Source organism: Vespa velutina, chromosome 4, assembly GCF_912470025.1.
Source record: "Vespa velutina chromosome 4, iVesVel2.1, whole genome shotgun sequence".
Classification (NCBI taxonomy): Eukaryota; Metazoa; Arthropoda; class Insecta; order Hymenoptera; family Vespidae; genus Vespa; species Vespa velutina.
In genome coordinates this window covers 8,278,396-8,296,697 of record NC_062191.1, presented here as the reverse complement: position 1 = coordinate 8,296,697, position 18,302 = coordinate 8,278,396, and the positions used below count along the sequence as shown (strand labels likewise).

Genomic DNA, 18,302 nt, shown 5'->3' with positions numbered 1-18,302 from the left:
GAGAGTGGATGATTCGTAGGTGGTTGAAAACAAGGTAGGTCGACATCAAAGTTGGTTAAGATCTTCTCCAGTGATGCACTTACTGTAATACGCGATAATTTAGCAATGTTTATTAATAACATTACTCCCAGTTGATCCAATTACACTCGTTTTTTAAATCGAAAAAAGTGAACGAACTTTTATTGCTTCTACTTAATAATTGTTTCTTTTAACGATACAATATTCGATTTCTTCATTGTTTTATTCATGAATGCAATGAAATTTTGAAATAGAAAAATAAAAATAATATTGTTATCATTGTTATAATAAAAAATTGTTGAAAATATTTGATATAAAAATATATTTATTTTAAGTCTTCTAATTACTTTAAATATTAAATCTGTCTAAAGACGATGAAGAACCTACTGACATTTATTCTACTTCGCGATAGTATGAACAATTTGTTTAGTTAGGTATAAACGTAAATTAAATGAAATTATAAATTGTCTAATCTTATCTGCATGAAAAGAGTGAATTTCGATATTGAAATGAATCATCGGAATGTAAAAGAAAACTGGATCGATCACAATCAAAGTCAATAAAATGTTTGTTTTTGTTGATATTAGATGAAGGCAACAACATCGCGTTCAAAATTTAATTGTAATGAAATAATAGATCGATATTATATTTAACGCGTATTACAAGCTGCATAATACTTGAACAAATGTACTATTCATTAAATATTAATTTATTATACTCCGTATATATTACATCGTTTAAATAATTATGAAATTACCAAAAGTATTAATTGTTTAATCTTAGTGATTTGAAAAGAGAGAACTTTGATGTTTACTTGTCGGAATGCGAAAGAAGACTGGTTCTATAACAGTCAATGTCAATCAAATGTTTGTTGATATTATGCCCATTCAAAGACTCCAAGTTCAACATTAATTGTATTGAAATATTAAATTCAAATGTCCGATGTTTAACGCATGTTACACACTGTGTAACATTTAATCGATATATATATATATATATGTATTTAGATAATTATAAAATTATCGATAGTATAAATTATTAAAATTTAAACATATATAAAGAGTGAATTACGATATTTACTTGTCGGAATGACGATTGAAATTTAAAATTAAAATTATTTTATTTTATAACTTCATATAACGTTATATTTAAATAAAAAAAATAGATTATTTTTAACAATTTTATAGATTTGATTATTATAAATTATTGTTATGTAATTATTAGAGTACTCTACGGCGATTCTTAAATCTTAAATAAATAAATGTTAAATAATCAAAGGAATTTTTTTAATCTACGAATATGAAATAAGAAAGCTACAAATTTTACTGCTTGAGATTAAACGCTAGACTGTTCTCACCTATCAATGTCACTCAAGTTCTTTCTTCTTTGTTGTATTATTTACATCACTAATCTCTAACAAAAATGAGAGTACAATTCATATATTAATGAAAAGTATTAATTATTCAAGCTTATTTGCATGGATAAAAGAGAGCTAACATGTTTACTTGTCAAAATACAAAATATAATTAACTCAAAAATTGTCAAAATCATTGACGTATTTGTCTTGTTAATAATATTTGCTATTAACTTGTTAATGTTTAAACAATTATTAATTTTAATATTAATTTAAATATTAATTTTACTGTATTGTTACGTATATACTTTACATTATTAAAATGAATATACATATAAAAATGAAAAAGATGATGACAAGTTCATTTGCGTGATGACGAAATCCTCACTTTTCTTCTTCAAATCGATTTCTTAACAGAATTTTGTAAAAATTAGCTATTTCGTAAAATCACTAAGAAAATCGATAAGAACTAAAATAAAATCGATATAAAAAAAAACGAACTCAACAGAAAAGTGAGTACTACGAATTGATAATATGATTGTAAGACAAAAATACAAGGAGAAATGATAAAAAACGGAAGAATGACGCTTCGTATTTGTCATCGTATCTTATCATTATATCTATCTATGATCACGTGTCGAAATTATCGAATCGTGCGAAAAATCATTATGCGAGATTACCCATGGATGCATCCAAACGAGAGAACAAACTAAAACAATTTTCGATAGAACACCATTTTCTGACAAAATTTTTTCTTTCAAAGAAAATAAAACTTTTTCAAAAACTTTTAAAAGTCATGTCCTGGTTTAAACCTTCATCTTTAAAATGAGACCTTGTTTACAAAAATTGATTAAACCATTATAAAACTAGGGATGATGAAGAGCCTTAAGGCATATCGCTTGAACAAATTTTCTCACAAAATGTTATCAAAAAGAAAAAATAATAATTTAAAGAAGATCACTCATTAGCATAAATTCGTTTAACGATATAATTACATCGAAATCGATATCAACGAACAGTAGGAAACATTTTCAGATACGAAATCGTAAATCGTTATCTTAAGAGTATCTCTTTCGCATTTTCTTATTTCAATAAAAATTAACTCTTCTAATTTAAATAATCGTGAAAAAGTTTGGTAAAGTGTAGATACTCCAGATGTCCCAGATGAAATAATTTTCGAGAGCGTAACGAAATGAATATGGAACGACATGTCGTCGTCCTAGTCGTCGTAGTCGTCGTAGTCGTCCTCGTCGTCCTCGTCGTTCTCGTCGCCGCCTTCGTCGTCGTCGCAACGAGATGGCCACTCACGCAATCGAGGTCGATTTAAATAAATGGAAATAAGAAATACATGGAGTGGGAGCAGGTTGAGGCAATGCAAGGAAGGAGAGAGTTTAAGAGGACACAATCGTCGGTCACTCGAATCTCCCTAGTTCGGGATGCAAAGATAACAATTTGCGAGGAATGGAGCGAGGTCTCGGGAGGGTTGTTCTGGAGTGCACTGGAGAGAAAATCGATCCTTTATGGAGTCTCGAAGGCGAAGAGCACTTCTACAAAATTTCACCAGGACACGAAGATCATGCGCCACTAATTTTGCATAAGTTAAACGTCCTAGTTTTCTTCAATTTCGATTTGAAATGAAATCAAAATTATTTTTATTTTATTTCCTATTACAACGCAAAATAAAAAATTAACGAAAATTTTAGTTAACCATTAGCAAACATCTGATTAAAGATAATCGTAAATATGCTCTCTTTTAAGATTTTCAAGAATCGAGAAAATATTCAAAAATTTTTTAAATTCAGCCAATAACGTCCAACGAAGTAGGACAAGTACTTACAAGAAGAATGACAAATCAAAGGAATCAATTTCTCGTTGATCCAGGCATAGAGACTCACAAATGAATACAGTCGCGTCTCGAAGGATTCGCTTTGCTACTTGGCAAAGAGGAAATCGATCGTTCGTAGAATTTGGAGAATGTAGAGAGGATCCTAAGGGTCACGGAAGGTTAGCACCTACCTATCTAATGGTACTTAACAATGAAATATCAGTTGGTAGGATAATAGTCTTTAATGTATATTATACCGAATGAAATCGAATAGAGACTTTAATTTAATTGATCTACTGTTATTAACCCATAGATTAATCAATATTGATTTAAAACTATAAATTATTAATCTGTAGATTATTCAATTGGATTAAAAAGAAATGCTTTCTTAAATATTAATTACGTTTATAATGCGAAACGTAAGAGATATTTTTCAGTTTAAGAAAAATACTTTTAAAATAATCGTTATCTACTATCTATTGGATATAACGATTGCAATTCAGTAACTTTTTAATGACATTGTGTATAAACTTCCAGTCAGAGGGGAGCGAACTTTCAAATTTTGGAATAGCACTTATATGCTCGTATCGTACGAAACTACCTTTAGTCGACTTTGCTTTGCTTTAACTGGACGATTCCCTGGACGGTTTCAAATGCAAAGCGAAGTGAACGTGACAGTAAAGGGAAGAGGCTAATTCGAAACTGTTTTAAAACCCTAAATCCGATAAGAGAAACAAAAGGAATCTATGACTAGTGAATTTCATTAATACAAAAGAAAAAAATACAAAGAAAATATTATCTATGAATAATTTTTAATTAATTTAATTTTATCACTCTTGGTAAATAACTGAAATATCATGCCATTCGAGATTTCGAGATATTAAATAAAAACTAATAATATATTTTTATAATCATTGTATTAGCATCAAAATTGACTTTCAAACTACTATAAATTTTCCTATGCATTATAATTCGCATATACATAGGAAAGACCGAGAATGTAGGGAGACGACGTGAAGCAGATTTACTTTTAGTCCGACAACGTGCCGCCGTTAAACCATATTAACATCAAGAAACACGCGTAATAGGATAGCGCCTTGCAAATCTTATATACGCCATCCTTGCTTGTATGAACTTCCGAACGAGTAAAGCTAACCGCTCGAAGTTCTCCTCGGTATCCATGGTTAATGATCTTCGATGGTTTAATGAAAATTATTCAAGACTGAACCGATCGTCTAAAAATTATTTTTTATATTTAAACCACCAGCTTATCTTTGTTTTCTCTCTCTCTCTCTCTCTCTCTCTCTCTCTCTCCCTCTCTCTCATATTTCACTTTTTATTTGATTCGATAATAGGATTCGAACGATATAAAAATTATTTTCATTATGATTGAAGATGAAATGTGTTGAAGAAAAAAAATTGAAATATCCAATTCGTTTTTTCGGATCGTAGTTTCATCAAAATTCGATAGATCGAGAAAAAAAAATAAATGCGAGGGTCAACCCTCGACCTTCTTTAAAAATTCTGAAAATCGAAACATACTCAAAGAAATTCTAACCGGAATTAAATACTTTTTATTGAAATAATAAAAATAATAAATAACGTACGAGCTAGGTAAACTGATCATTTGAAATAAAATATTATTTCAGAGTAAAAGAATAACCTGAAACATTTCAAAAAATTATTTATACATTGAATCAATTGTTTTATTCGAAATTATTTCCTGGTTAAATGATATTTTGACTAACAAATGCTTTTCATTATACAAAATGTATTATAAAATGTTATCTTTCGTGACCAATTTAATTTTAACAAATAATCAATAATTACAACATTTATAAAGTAATACGATACGACAAAGCAAAACGAAAATAAATAATATGTAACTAATAAATAAAAATGCAATCATTGAGAATACAAAGATAAATATCTAATAATTTCAAAGCAAAATTATATTTGATATTGATGAAAAATAAAAAATTATTTAAAATGTATATTAAGAGGTAAAATAATAAAAAAAGAGATTATTTTTAAAGTTAGTTAAATAATATCTTTTTCAATAACTTTTTTTCAAAAAGTCTAGTCCTTCATGATGAGGTATGTATATCATAACGTTACGTCCTATATTCGTATATCGAGGTATACATTCTCGAAGGTAGCTATAACAGAGCGTGAAAGAAGCGAAAGAGAGAAGAAGATAGATAGGCACATAGATAGATATACATATATAGTGACGCATACAGATGAAGTTGCTTCTTGGATGTATATGAAATCTCAAGAGTCAGATACTATCCTTACCTATGGTTAGATTTTACGTGGCTACTTGCATAATTCACTAGATGACACATAGAAAATATTGGACAAGGATATACCTATATACATATCTACCTATACATATACATATATATATATATATATATATATATATATGTATATATAGTGTATGTATATAGTTGGCCAAGAAAAAGAGCAAACCAGTGAATCCCAAGAATTTTTATGGATCTCCTTTTCGGCATGGAAGCTGCCGTATCCATGAAATCCTCTCTTTAAAAATAGAATAAGAGACCAACGAGAAATCGCTTTTAGAATTTGTAGAAGGCTCTCATCGAAGTTAACCAGCGAGTCGAATAAGAAATGTTTGCGTTTGAAATCGTAAATCGTAAATGAGAAAATGTTACGTTTATAAATGTAGACGTGGATTTAATAAAATAAAAAAATAAAAAGAAAATAATTTCCTGATATTATAACAATTATAAAATAATTACGTTCATATGTTTCTGCATTTTGTCCTAGGGAATCGTCGTTTGTTCAGAGATTTTTCCCCGTTTTTGTAAAATTCTGCCACGGGAAACCGCACAAGACGGTCTAACAAGGAAGTTGAAAACTTTTTCTTTTTTTTTTTTGTTTTCTTTTCATTCTTCTACTACCTCATTCCATGGGACTGTCTAGAGCTCGGCAAGACAATTTTATATATTCCAGGAGATTTATTCAGTGGACCTGGTATGCTCGATGGACCAGGTGAAACCGTGAATATGAAAAATAGGAACTTATATATGTATGTACATACGTACACCCTTATGCATATACATACATATATATACATATATATATATATATGTATATGTAAATATATCGTTTATATATAGTAGATATATATTATATGTATATGTTTGAGAAAAGCGAAAAGGAGCCCGTTTAAATAAGAAACGGCTTTCTCTCGAGGGAAAGGCCCAGCTCGAATCTTCATATTCCATTGTGTGTCTTGGCAACTTTGACCAACGGAGACAGCGTACAACATTATTTTCTCTCTTTCGAGCTCATCCTCCGTTTGTCGACGTCCTCGACACCGAAAAATTTTTTCTATATCTCAAACGTATTTTTTATTAAAGTTGAATCGAACGCAACTAGCTTTATTCATATTACATTTCTTTGAATTGTACGAGCTAAAAATTATTTTTTATCGATGGAACTTAATCATTAGTCCTTTAAAAAATAATTTTCCAATTCAATTCACGTTTTAAGCAAACTCGTCATTTACACGTTTTATTATGTAATTAAAAATACTACATTGTAAAAATACAACTGTTATAAAAATATATGAGCCATCTAAAACGTCTTCTCTTAAAACTAAAACTGCAGGAGAAACGTATCTTTGATTTCTGAAATAATAACCTGCATAGGACGTTACAAATCCAATACCTTTCCGTTCAACAGTCTCATCTAAAATGGCTCTTGATCGCGCGGATATTCGTACCCGATGTTGCCGATACGATATAGCTACAAGGTATACTGTTTTTCATTCTTTTTATTGCCAATAACTCGACATCGAACAGCAGGTCCGATATAATGGATAACATATACCTACCCTATGCTCGCAAACGTTTACGTGTTTGGTAAAATACGATAATTGATCGCTGATAGCAAAAAAACATCTTTCCTGACCTACGCCATATGATATACATAGTTATCAATCGTTTACAAGAAAAATATTTCCCTTCAAAATGTTTCCTTTTTTTCTTTTAAAGCCCTTTAAATTCGAATTACTACCATTGCAGGAAATTTAAAAGGAATGATCATGAAATGTTGTCAAAACTTAATCGTCAGCGAATAAACGCCGAATGTACGTAGATGTCGTAGAAAGAGGACAGCAACAAAATCATCTCGAAAGAGATCGGTTGTCCAATCTCATCTGGTGCGTTCTACGCGATCATAGAAGCGTCGAGAAGCTCTTGGAACGATCGCATAGAAATGGGGTATCGAATCGTTGGGGTGGATTTCTCGATTACCCGAAGTCACTGACTTTTATTGCTACTCGAGTCTACCACTCGAATGGAAGCCGACGTCTTCCTCTTCCTCCTCCTTCTCCTCTTCTACTTCTTCTTCTTTTTCTTCTTCTTCCTTTTTCCTTCCATTCCCTTACTTCTGTCGTTTCTTTTCTCTTCGACCGCGGCATACTCTCGGGTCACTTCGTCGTCCCTTCCTCTAAATCACCGCACAGTGCCTTTTTTTATGGCACCTATGTCGCCTTCGAATTCGACCGTAGTACGAATAATGCCTTGGTGAATATTGCTCGTAGACAAAATCGCTCGGGATGAATCTTGACACCTTCATCGTCTTGAGAAAGAAAGGAATTTTAAAAAGTATCGATGTACACGTATCACCTATATATCACGAAGAAATATCTACTTGTCAAGAAGAACAAAGAATTATTTTCTAGAACGTTATAAATATGACATGAATAATAAAAGAAATATAACAATTTTGTATCACTAAATTCATATCAGTAAGAATCATATTATTAATATGAACGTCAAGTAATATACTCGATATAATTTTAAACAATATTCTGTAAAAATGAAAAAATAGCTATCAGACTGGGGAACAAAAGACATAACTTAAATAAAACGAAAGATGGGCTTTATACGGACGATTTCATTTTAAATTTCAAAAAAGAAGTTTTCTAGGGCAAACGGGAGTGACAAGGCAAAGCGTTATACACTGCCCTCGGAGCATTGTCGGCGGTATAATGTCTTCCTTCCCGCGTTCGTCCTCGTCGTCCACGCGGCAGTCCGTACATTCCCGAGAGGGTCCTACATCCAACAGGATGATAAATAAATTAGCCACGGAAATGTTGCAAGTTATTACCGGCTGGACCATATATACATACGTACAACGTACGAACTCGCCCTGTCCATTCGTAGGATAGAGAAACGTTCACGTCACTTGTAGTTTACTTGTTCTACGGTTCCTCGCCTTGGAAAAGCTCGTTATCTAATTTCTCGAGTCGTGCCAAAAAAGAAAAAACAAAAAAAAAAAAAAAAGAAAACAAACGGAAGGAAAGAAAGTTCTATTACTTGTGCCGCGCTTCATTAGCCACGGTAAAAAACGTCAGTAGGTTCTTCTGACGTAAGAAGAAGTATTATAACGAAGGAACGTGAAATTATATTGTTACACTGTGTCCGAGAAAAAGAAAAAATTTCCTCAAGTCATCTTACTTTTCTTACGAGTAAAACATTTTTCTGAATTTCTCTTGACATTTTTAAAAGAATTAAATTGACTATAAAAGAAATATAATTTGCAATATCTGATCAATAAGTATCTGGACTCCTTGATGTGTCCGATCAGTACAGATCTCGACTACTAACAGTTACCATCTTGATATGTAGTTACACTTTCTATCGATCGGTGACGCTGCCGTAGCTTATCGCGAAAGTAACGCCGTAAAGTGATACCAACTGTCTAACCTCAAATTTAATTGATCGATCGATCGTGTATACTTTTTGTTTACATGTTATAAACAAAAAAATATGTTTACAATGTTATCAGAGTTTAATAACTTATTTGAATGTAATTTCTTCGAAAATATAATTCTTTTATATATTATTATAAATTGATATTGTACATAATTAATAAAAAATAAATTTTGTATTAAGAATAATTGATTTGATTAGTACTAACAAATAATTTTTATGTACATACATATGTATAATTTTTAACGAAAATATTATAGGCAAAAAAATAAAGAGAAAAAAATATTATATATTTACTCTACACTATTTGTTTTGTGTATAAAATTAAAAATATTATTTATTATTTATTTTTATTCCACAATCATAATAGACAGAACCATTAGTGTGAAATCATTTTAACGGGTCTTTGAATCTATCTTTCTATTATACCATTTCTTTGGTAGATAAGTAAGCTTTATCAAGTAATATGACGTAATCGGCACGTTCTTACCGTATACGTAGGCACGTAGTCGAGCGTGCCACACATACGATCGAATGTGTTCCTGCGTTCTTATTGATGTGACACACCATGTGTGACGTCATTCTTCTAATTAACGTCGTAATATCGCTTTAAAAATATTTAACATCAAAAAGACCGATTAGAATCGTATCTTTGTCCTGTAATAATTGTCGTATAATCATTCTGTATTTAGAATTGTTTTTTTTTCTTTTTTTTTTTTTTTTTATAATAAATATCAACAAATTTATCATAATTATCGTTCAAAAGGACGAAATTAAAAATTGAAAATTCATATATTTAATAAGACAAATTTTTTATAAACAGATATGAATTAGAAGATATCAATACAAACGATAAAAATACAACGAATATTTTTAATATAAGAAACGAAAAAAGAAAGAGAAAGACAATCATAATAATATTTCATAATAATCTTGATGGACACTTTTTTTTGAGACGCACTATATGTATATTTTTTTTTTTTTTTTTTGAGACACTATATATTTTTATATATATAATCTTATAATTCTGTACCAATTAAAATACAAACAAACTTAAAGAATAAATTTTCATCTAAGGAAAAATATAATAATCAGTATATAGATTTATTGAAATGTTAATAATACAACAACACTTCAATTGCTATCAATTTTTATTGGATTTTGTCATCTTCTAAAGAAATATAGGACGTCAATATTATGAACAGCGGCGCGCTGGTAAATAATATTGTGTTTAATGAAAAGTATGTTTGTTTACATGTTTTAATGCATATAGATCCGTTATCGTCTAATATAAAATGAAAGTCATTTCTTGATCCTGATAGAACAGACGTGCCCACACACAATCACACACCATGACGCGATGCTCGTAAACGCCATTGTGTTTTCGAGAATCGTATAAAGTACGATTTAGCAGAACACTCCCGCGCAACGTTGGTTACTCGGTTACGGCGTCAGTCGCTATTGGACCATCGTAACGTGAATAACTACGACGAGTGAGACCGATTCAAAACACGTAAGTAAAGTAAACGCAAACGATTGAAATTTTTATAAGTTTTACAAGCGAACCTTTCAATATAAATTATCGTTTAAAGATAAAAAGAGAAACGTAATTTAATAATTTGACATAAATTAATAAGTAAATAAATTAATTTTATTTACCATTTTAATATCATTTTTCGTTCAAACAGTAATCGTATTATAATATTATATTTCATATCATATTATATTACACGATTATATATAATATTTGTAATGTTCGCTTTAAATAACTTCACATCCATTTTATATATCTGCGAATTGATTTATAAGAAGTCGACGAACGTGCGTCGTAAGAAATCGACTTTCGCCGCATGTTTTGAAGCCAGAAGCCGTGTCGCCTCTTTCCGCGACTATATCCGAAATATTCTTATACTACCGTCGTACGGCTGACCTGATTTCGCAGTTTTCCTTTGAAATTTAAACTGGATCCGATCACAAGATACAAGATGTAAAGTGTAAACGTGTTCTATATATAAAAATTATCATATCGTTATGAATTAATAAAATAAATTAATAAAAATCCATAAATGTATAAATCAAAGCAATTAACTTTTCGTGTTATAGTATTATATATGTGAGAAATTACTTTTGAATTTTTTATTAATATTTTGTTTAAAATTAATCAAACTGAACGATCATTTCAGAATCAAAAGTTAATGAAAAGAATTTAACAATCTTTTCTCACATCTATTTCTGGAAATACTCGTCACTCTACTCCTATCAATATATATGATTCAATTTTATCTTTTGTCACTGAATAATACCTATTTCAAGAATCGATGATATATAAAATAACTATATATTTTTTTACTACTCGTGATAATTTTGTAATACTATCGATAATAAATGACTCAGAACATTATACTTACAATTATCTCTGAGTCACTTTAATCTATATAAGGATATTTTTTTACATGAACATGAAAAATTGTTTATTTTTACTAAACACGTATATTTTCCTGTGGTACGTGCCGATATATAAATGTGCATAGAGTTTCGCAAGAGCTATATTATAAATAGTTGTTAAATCAATTTGAAATGTTTAACTTTTAATATAATTAATATACATCAAAATAAGTTCTTTGTGAAATTAATTAATTAATATTAATCCACATTCAAAATTGTGTGTTTATACACTTTATCTATAATACACATACAGAGGATGTTATAATATATGTATATATATATACAGGATGTTTCGAAACTCAATATACAATCTATGAGTGGAAGTTAAGGAGGTCAAGGCAAACATTTTTTTGATTAAAGGAAAATACCGTTGATGCAGCTCAACTAATGACCAGATATGAAATAATAATGAAATAAACTAGTTACATTACTCATACAAACGCAAACTTGACAACTGACTGATGGAAATCATTCTATCTGTACAAACTACTATTGCCAATATCATGAGCAAATATTGGTTGATAACTTTCAAACTCTACGCTGATAATTTAGTCACATAATAGGATAACGACACATCATCGACCCCATGTTGCCGGACAAAAAATGTTTGCCTTGGCCTCTTTAATTTATTCTCATAGTTTGTGTATTGAGTTTCGAAACATTCTGTACATTATACTTGTTTATTAAGAATTACATAAAAGTATAATTATCTGATCATGTAAAAGAATATATAGAAAGATTTACTAGAATTAATCGGTTAAATAAAATAATAAGACAATAGCTTAATCCGATTTCCAAAAACGAATCGTACTGTCCTTCGTTACTTCCTTATTATTTCTTAAACATTTCTCGATAAAAGAAACAAAGTCATAGAAAATTTTCAATGATGAAAACTATCGACGAAAATGACACGTGAAACTAAATTTTTGTCGGTTCTTACACGATTATTTATTTATTATTACAAAAAACCATTTGCAATATTGATTGTGAGAACCCTAGATAGTGGAATTCTTTCTCTTCGTGATCTTTCTTTTTCTACTTTTCGAGGTCACACAAGCAGGTATAACCATCCAAAGGATCAACCTCGAATATACTGGTTTTGCGTAATATCATCGCCCGATGCTATCTTAAAGGGGAAAGCAAAATTATGCGAGAGAACACAGTCTGATTTAGTCTGATTGACCGAATTATATATACAGGACGGGGCATTAACTTTATCCACCTGAATTATTTTTAATAATTTTATAAAATATTCCATATAAAAAGTGTACGATGTAAAAGTATATTTAATTTGGTGTGAACTATTTTTTCTTAAATAAAGAGGTATTAGTGATTGCAAGATCATTTTCAATTTTTTAAATGGAACAGTATATTTCTGTTATCGTAATGTAACAACTCATAAAAAAGAAATATCAGTTTTTCTTTTTTCTTTTTTCCTTTTTTTATTTTGAGATAACTTCAAACAAGAAAATTATGTTTAAATTGGAAAATTGTAAAAGTCGATCTTATACATTTTTATTATTACGATTCATATTTTAACAATTACTTTTACTTCTTCACTACAGGAAAAAGTATCTTGCACTAAATTACATCCTCTTGTATACATTTTGTAGCATTATTGAAAATATTGGAAATAATTTAGATAGACAAATTTAATCTACCATCCTGTATATAAACAAATTTCAACTGCTTTAAAAAGAAAGAACCTCCCTATGCAAAGATTTAATACGTTTAATTAGATACACACATGCATCGGAGTCAGATTTTATTGGACAAATCTGGTTTTAATAAACCGGCGTTTAATTAAAAAAGTTAGCATTCCTGTAATGCACGGTCTCTGAAAATATATTATGTTTCTTCTTTTTTTCCTTTTTTAAATAATCGGATTCGATAATTAACGCGCGTGTTGCTAATCACGTTAGCGAAGTTAAGGTAACTATATTCATACAATGTATGGCTGGTTTTCTGTAGTTTTCATTTAAAAAATAAACTATATTATCATATTATTTGAAATATTATATCGAATTAAATTAAAGATTACAAATTTTCTCTATATTTCGAAGTATTAAAAAATGTTACAATCAATATTGATATTCTGCAATGATATTTTAAGCTAACCCAAATACGAATGAACGATGTTTCATTCGATTCGTTCGTGATTCGCATTGATCACTTGTATTCACAAATACCTCTTTATATGTACGATCTTACGGGCGATTATATGCTTCTCAAAACTACACTATATACAAAACATTCCATGTTGCAAAACAAATTATAAGCAATTGCTTTCAAACAATCCCCATTCAATCAAATAAAAATAAACTTTGTTTACTGTTCGTAATATTAAAGTCATTACATTTTTATCACATTTTAAATTATTATCTCATCATTAACTATAACAAGTATAATAATAATTCATGTAAATCATAATAATTTTCACACTTATAAATTATGAATATTTTAATAATAAAATAGAATCTAAATATAGAACTGTTTCATATCGTGATTACCATAGAAGTAAAAAAATTCAGTATGACATAACTAGCATCTGACGCATAACATAAGTATGCACAATGCACAACATTACACACATGCATGCATAAATACATATATCGTAGATGTGTACGTACGATCGCTAATTTTTTTTACGTTCTATCCATCGTTGGTGTCTCATGGCCATGGGTGCTTCGTACCACTGACCCAGCTTAAGCATCAGAGTCCGACTTTAATAAAACTCTACTAGCAAATAAAAAATGAATGTATATGTACACATATACCTTATCCCATTCGTTCAGTAAATTTTCACCGAGAAGGAGAAAAAAGAGAGAGAAATATATATGGTATTTTAATTACGTCTTTTTTTTTTTATATCCCGAATCTACTCGTTTCAAGAGCCAAGAGAAGACTATACAAAAAAAAAAGAAAAAAATAAATATTAATAAAGATATTAGTTATTTTTCATATTTATACTATTATCATCAAGGTATCATCTTTCTGAGACATCAAGTATATGAAAAATAAAAGATTAACAATCAATTGTATCGAAATGCGAGACAAACTCATTTCTGTCAAAATATCGATTTATCAGTTATATCGGTTATATCGCTTTCCATCATCACGTAACAGCTGATTTGTTTTATTAGACAAGTTGAATATCTAATAAAAAGATTTATTCATGAGATGTTCTTTTTAAAATATGAAAGGTGATCAGAATATCAGGTGAATATAACATCTTCCTTACATATGTACCTTATTCTCGATGTTCAGTTCACTTCTTATTTTTCTCGATTGAAATAAGTTTATATACGATCTTAAAATTGATCTTTGATCCGTCACAAGGACACACGGTTAACAATCGCCTCGTACCGATCATTACTATTAAAAGAACAGCATGAAAGTATAGGGTTACGTCAGTCAACTTGGCCTAACATCATCTACGCTTCAATTCGATCAACTACGCTTCAATTCGATCAACAGCGAATTCGATTATCCTTAAGATTTAATTATCTTGCATGTTATTTATAAAAATTTTATTAAAGATATAAAGTATAAAGTGTCATAACAGCATATAATATTATCACGAATGACCATAAAATGTCACACTTGAGATCACGTCATTTTATTCAACCATAGCATGTTCGTATTGATTTTAAGACTTCTTCTTTTCTCATTTAAAGTTCATAAAAAATTTAATAAGTTTAAGTTCTTCTAAACTTTTGTCCATAAGCAAACTATTCTCCTATTCATATACTAATATCGATGTAATTAATCTTCATGACATTATATTTATATTTTTTTTTTTTTTTTATATTTTTGATACTGCATTAATGATGTAGTGATGTTAAATGGAATTTTATTTAATAATGTTAAATATAATGAAAACCCATCTTCTATATTCGTAAAAAAAAAATACATTTTATTATTTTCGATCTGATAATAATACTCAATAAATTATATAACAGCTTTATAAGACGCGGAAAATAAAACTCGTTAAGTATTTTAAAGTCAAATAAAGTAAAATTGCTTAATTGATAAAGGTTTAATATTTTTTATTCAACTGTGTCATTTCTAACGTCATCATAAGGTTTTCTTTCTTTTTTTTTCAAATTATATCGTAATATTTCAAATAACATCGATAATACAATTCATATATTATTTATTTGTTTCAGATAAACAAAAATGGTTAACTTTACAAGGCTTTCAATCATAAAATTATTTGAACTTGTAAGTATAGCTACGACGCTTTGTTACATTTCCAAAATCTACAAAATATATTAAAATTAGTAAAATTGTAATTATAAATATAGATTCGTTGATATTTTAATTTTGATCATACTTTTCCTATATAAATAAATCGTTATATGATCAATCTTGTATACGATCGTAATAAAATAATTTCTCCGTCAAATTTACTCTGAGAACCGGAAACCGATAAGCTAACAATAAACCAAACGTTACTGTGTGTGTTAAGATAGATATACATAAAACAACAAATCGTACACGTGCATTGAGAACATCATATTCATTCCCTTGGTAATTCATAAAATTTAATTAATTTATCCTCGAGACAGGAGTCGTTTCGTCCTCTTCAAGCTGATTCATTTTACTAACAGACACTTTTATAGTAACGACTCTAAAGGAAGTTCTCGTTATAAGCATTTTACAATTGACTATTTTACGGTTCATAGTAATTTATAGCTATTACAAATCTGAAATTTTGACATACAGTGATTATAAAAAATATTAATACGACTCATACCTTTTTGCAGAATAACTTTATATAAAAATCGTAACAAATATAACTTGAATTAAATGAAAATAATAAATTGATCAAAATTCATTCGATAAAATATTTATAAATATTCCGAAAAAATTTAATTTTATTCATCTTTTGAATCATCTTTCTTACGATTTTATGAGCAATATTAAATGTTTATTAAAACGAGAAATCGCTGACGACTTAACGCAAAATCGACATCCATTCTTATACGATACATGCGCGCGCATGTACACACGAACATGCGCACACATACCCACATGAATCATATTGTATTTGCATCTCCATTATTGTCGTATCAATTAATTTAGTAAGAGAAATATCATGAATATAACATTAAAGATGACCCAAGAATACTATACGAAGAGATACGTATATGTATACGTGTTACTTCGTCTATAATTTTCAAGTCTATACGATCGTCCATAATGAAAATACTTACCTGTTGCTGCTGGAATAGTCCTGGAAATAGAATGAAGTTCCTAACTAGAGCACAGCAACCGAAACCTAATGTATTATTTACAACTATATCAATGAGGACAATATATTATACTTGTTTTCGATGGCCTCATTTAATCCACATTCTACTTTTTATTTCTTCTATTTTAAAAAAAGAGATCACTGTTTTACCATTCTTTATTAGGAATTAACGCAACTTTCAATATCATTTTCAATATTTCAGTAAACTTTTCAATATTCGAATTTTAAGCTTATAGATATTTTTATGACGTTTATATTAAATCATACAAAAAATATAAAATTATTTGGATCTATAATTTCCTTACGCAAATTTTGTTCGAAAAGACACGATAGAAGTAATACCAAATTAATGAATATAATAAATATTATTATTCATCTGTATAATATAAAAGTCTATCATTTTGTATATATTTATACATATATTTACTTTTTTAGATCTTAGTATGTATCCTTATCGGATTGCATTACCACTCTTTTGTGGGGAATCAGGATACAGAGATGATTACAATGGGCACCTTTGGTGGATACCTCATTATTTTAGTCGGCTTGTTTGCTGGCAGTATAATGGGAACTCCAGTTAATCGTCGTGTGGTACGTTAAAAATTGTATCTACAATCTATAAACACGAAGTTCTATTATATTCCTATTTTTTTTCCTTTTCCTTTCTTTTTGTTCCTTTTGCTTCCATAAGCATTTGATTTCAATTAGATCACGTATGTTCAATCAATGTAAAATAAAAATAAAATATATAATAGAGATGCAACCCGTTCTACACCTATGTAACATTCTTAATAATTAATATTTTCTGTTTCTATGTTGTAGGACCTTTTCTTCTCGTTGATTGGTTGTGTATTATTCATAGTTACTGGCGCCTTGAATATCAAAGACTTCGATCAAATTCCATATAAATCCTCATTGCGTGACACAGGCTTAGCAAAAGGCTCCATTAGTATCATTCAAGCTGCACTTTTCCTCATTGATTCTTTTCTTACATTTAGAGGGGAAGCTTAACAAACAAAAAACATATTTCAACGCTATCGAAGGACTACATAGTCAGCATTCGATGATGTTAATAAACGTAGGCATATTTCGTTTTTAATCAAGAAGTGTTATCGATGTTACATATACTGCCAAAGACGGCTGACACTCTCTCTTTTTTTATTTTATACATACATATATATATATATATATATATATATATATATATATATATATATATATATATATAAAAAAATCCACGTTTCATAAGAAAACGTTGAGAAACGAAGTTACGCTTATTAAACTCAAATAAAAATAGACTAGAGGTCGGACGAAAAGTATTGAAAGTACAAAAAGGATATAAAGCCCATTTAGTTTTGCTATTATCGATTATTAAACTTTGCTTACCTCGTGAAAGACGATATATATATATATATATTAAACGAAATATGTAATATACGATATATATATATATATATATATATATATCGTATATTACAAAAATATTAAATTAGTATATAATATGTAACATCTCTTTACGTAAAAGGTGAAAAATTATTACAATATTAATTTATACACCTTATGATAATCTACACTTTTTATAGAACAAAATTAAAAATTCATATTGTAATATTTATAAAAACATATTTTTAAACAAAGTTTATGAACATTGGT

The 18,302-nt window shown here is 29.0% G+C and overlaps 1 protein-coding gene across 1 annotated transcript; it reads left to right on the top strand.

Annotated features, from left to right (window-relative positions):
- Positions 1-10,270: 10,270 nt before the first annotated feature.
- Positions 10,271-17,826, top strand: LOC124948233. The gene is made up of 4 exons (XM_047491554.1): positions 10,271-10,460; positions 15,562-15,616; positions 17,085-17,240; positions 17,472-17,826. Exons 2-4 carry the CDS (start codon positions 15,572-15,574, stop codon positions 17,658-17,660), a joined length of 390 nt encoding a protein of 129 aa, XP_047347510.1. The 5' UTR covers positions 10,271-10,460; positions 15,562-15,571; the 3' UTR covers positions 17,661-17,826.
- The last annotated feature ends 476 nt before the right edge of the window (positions 17,827-18,302 follow it).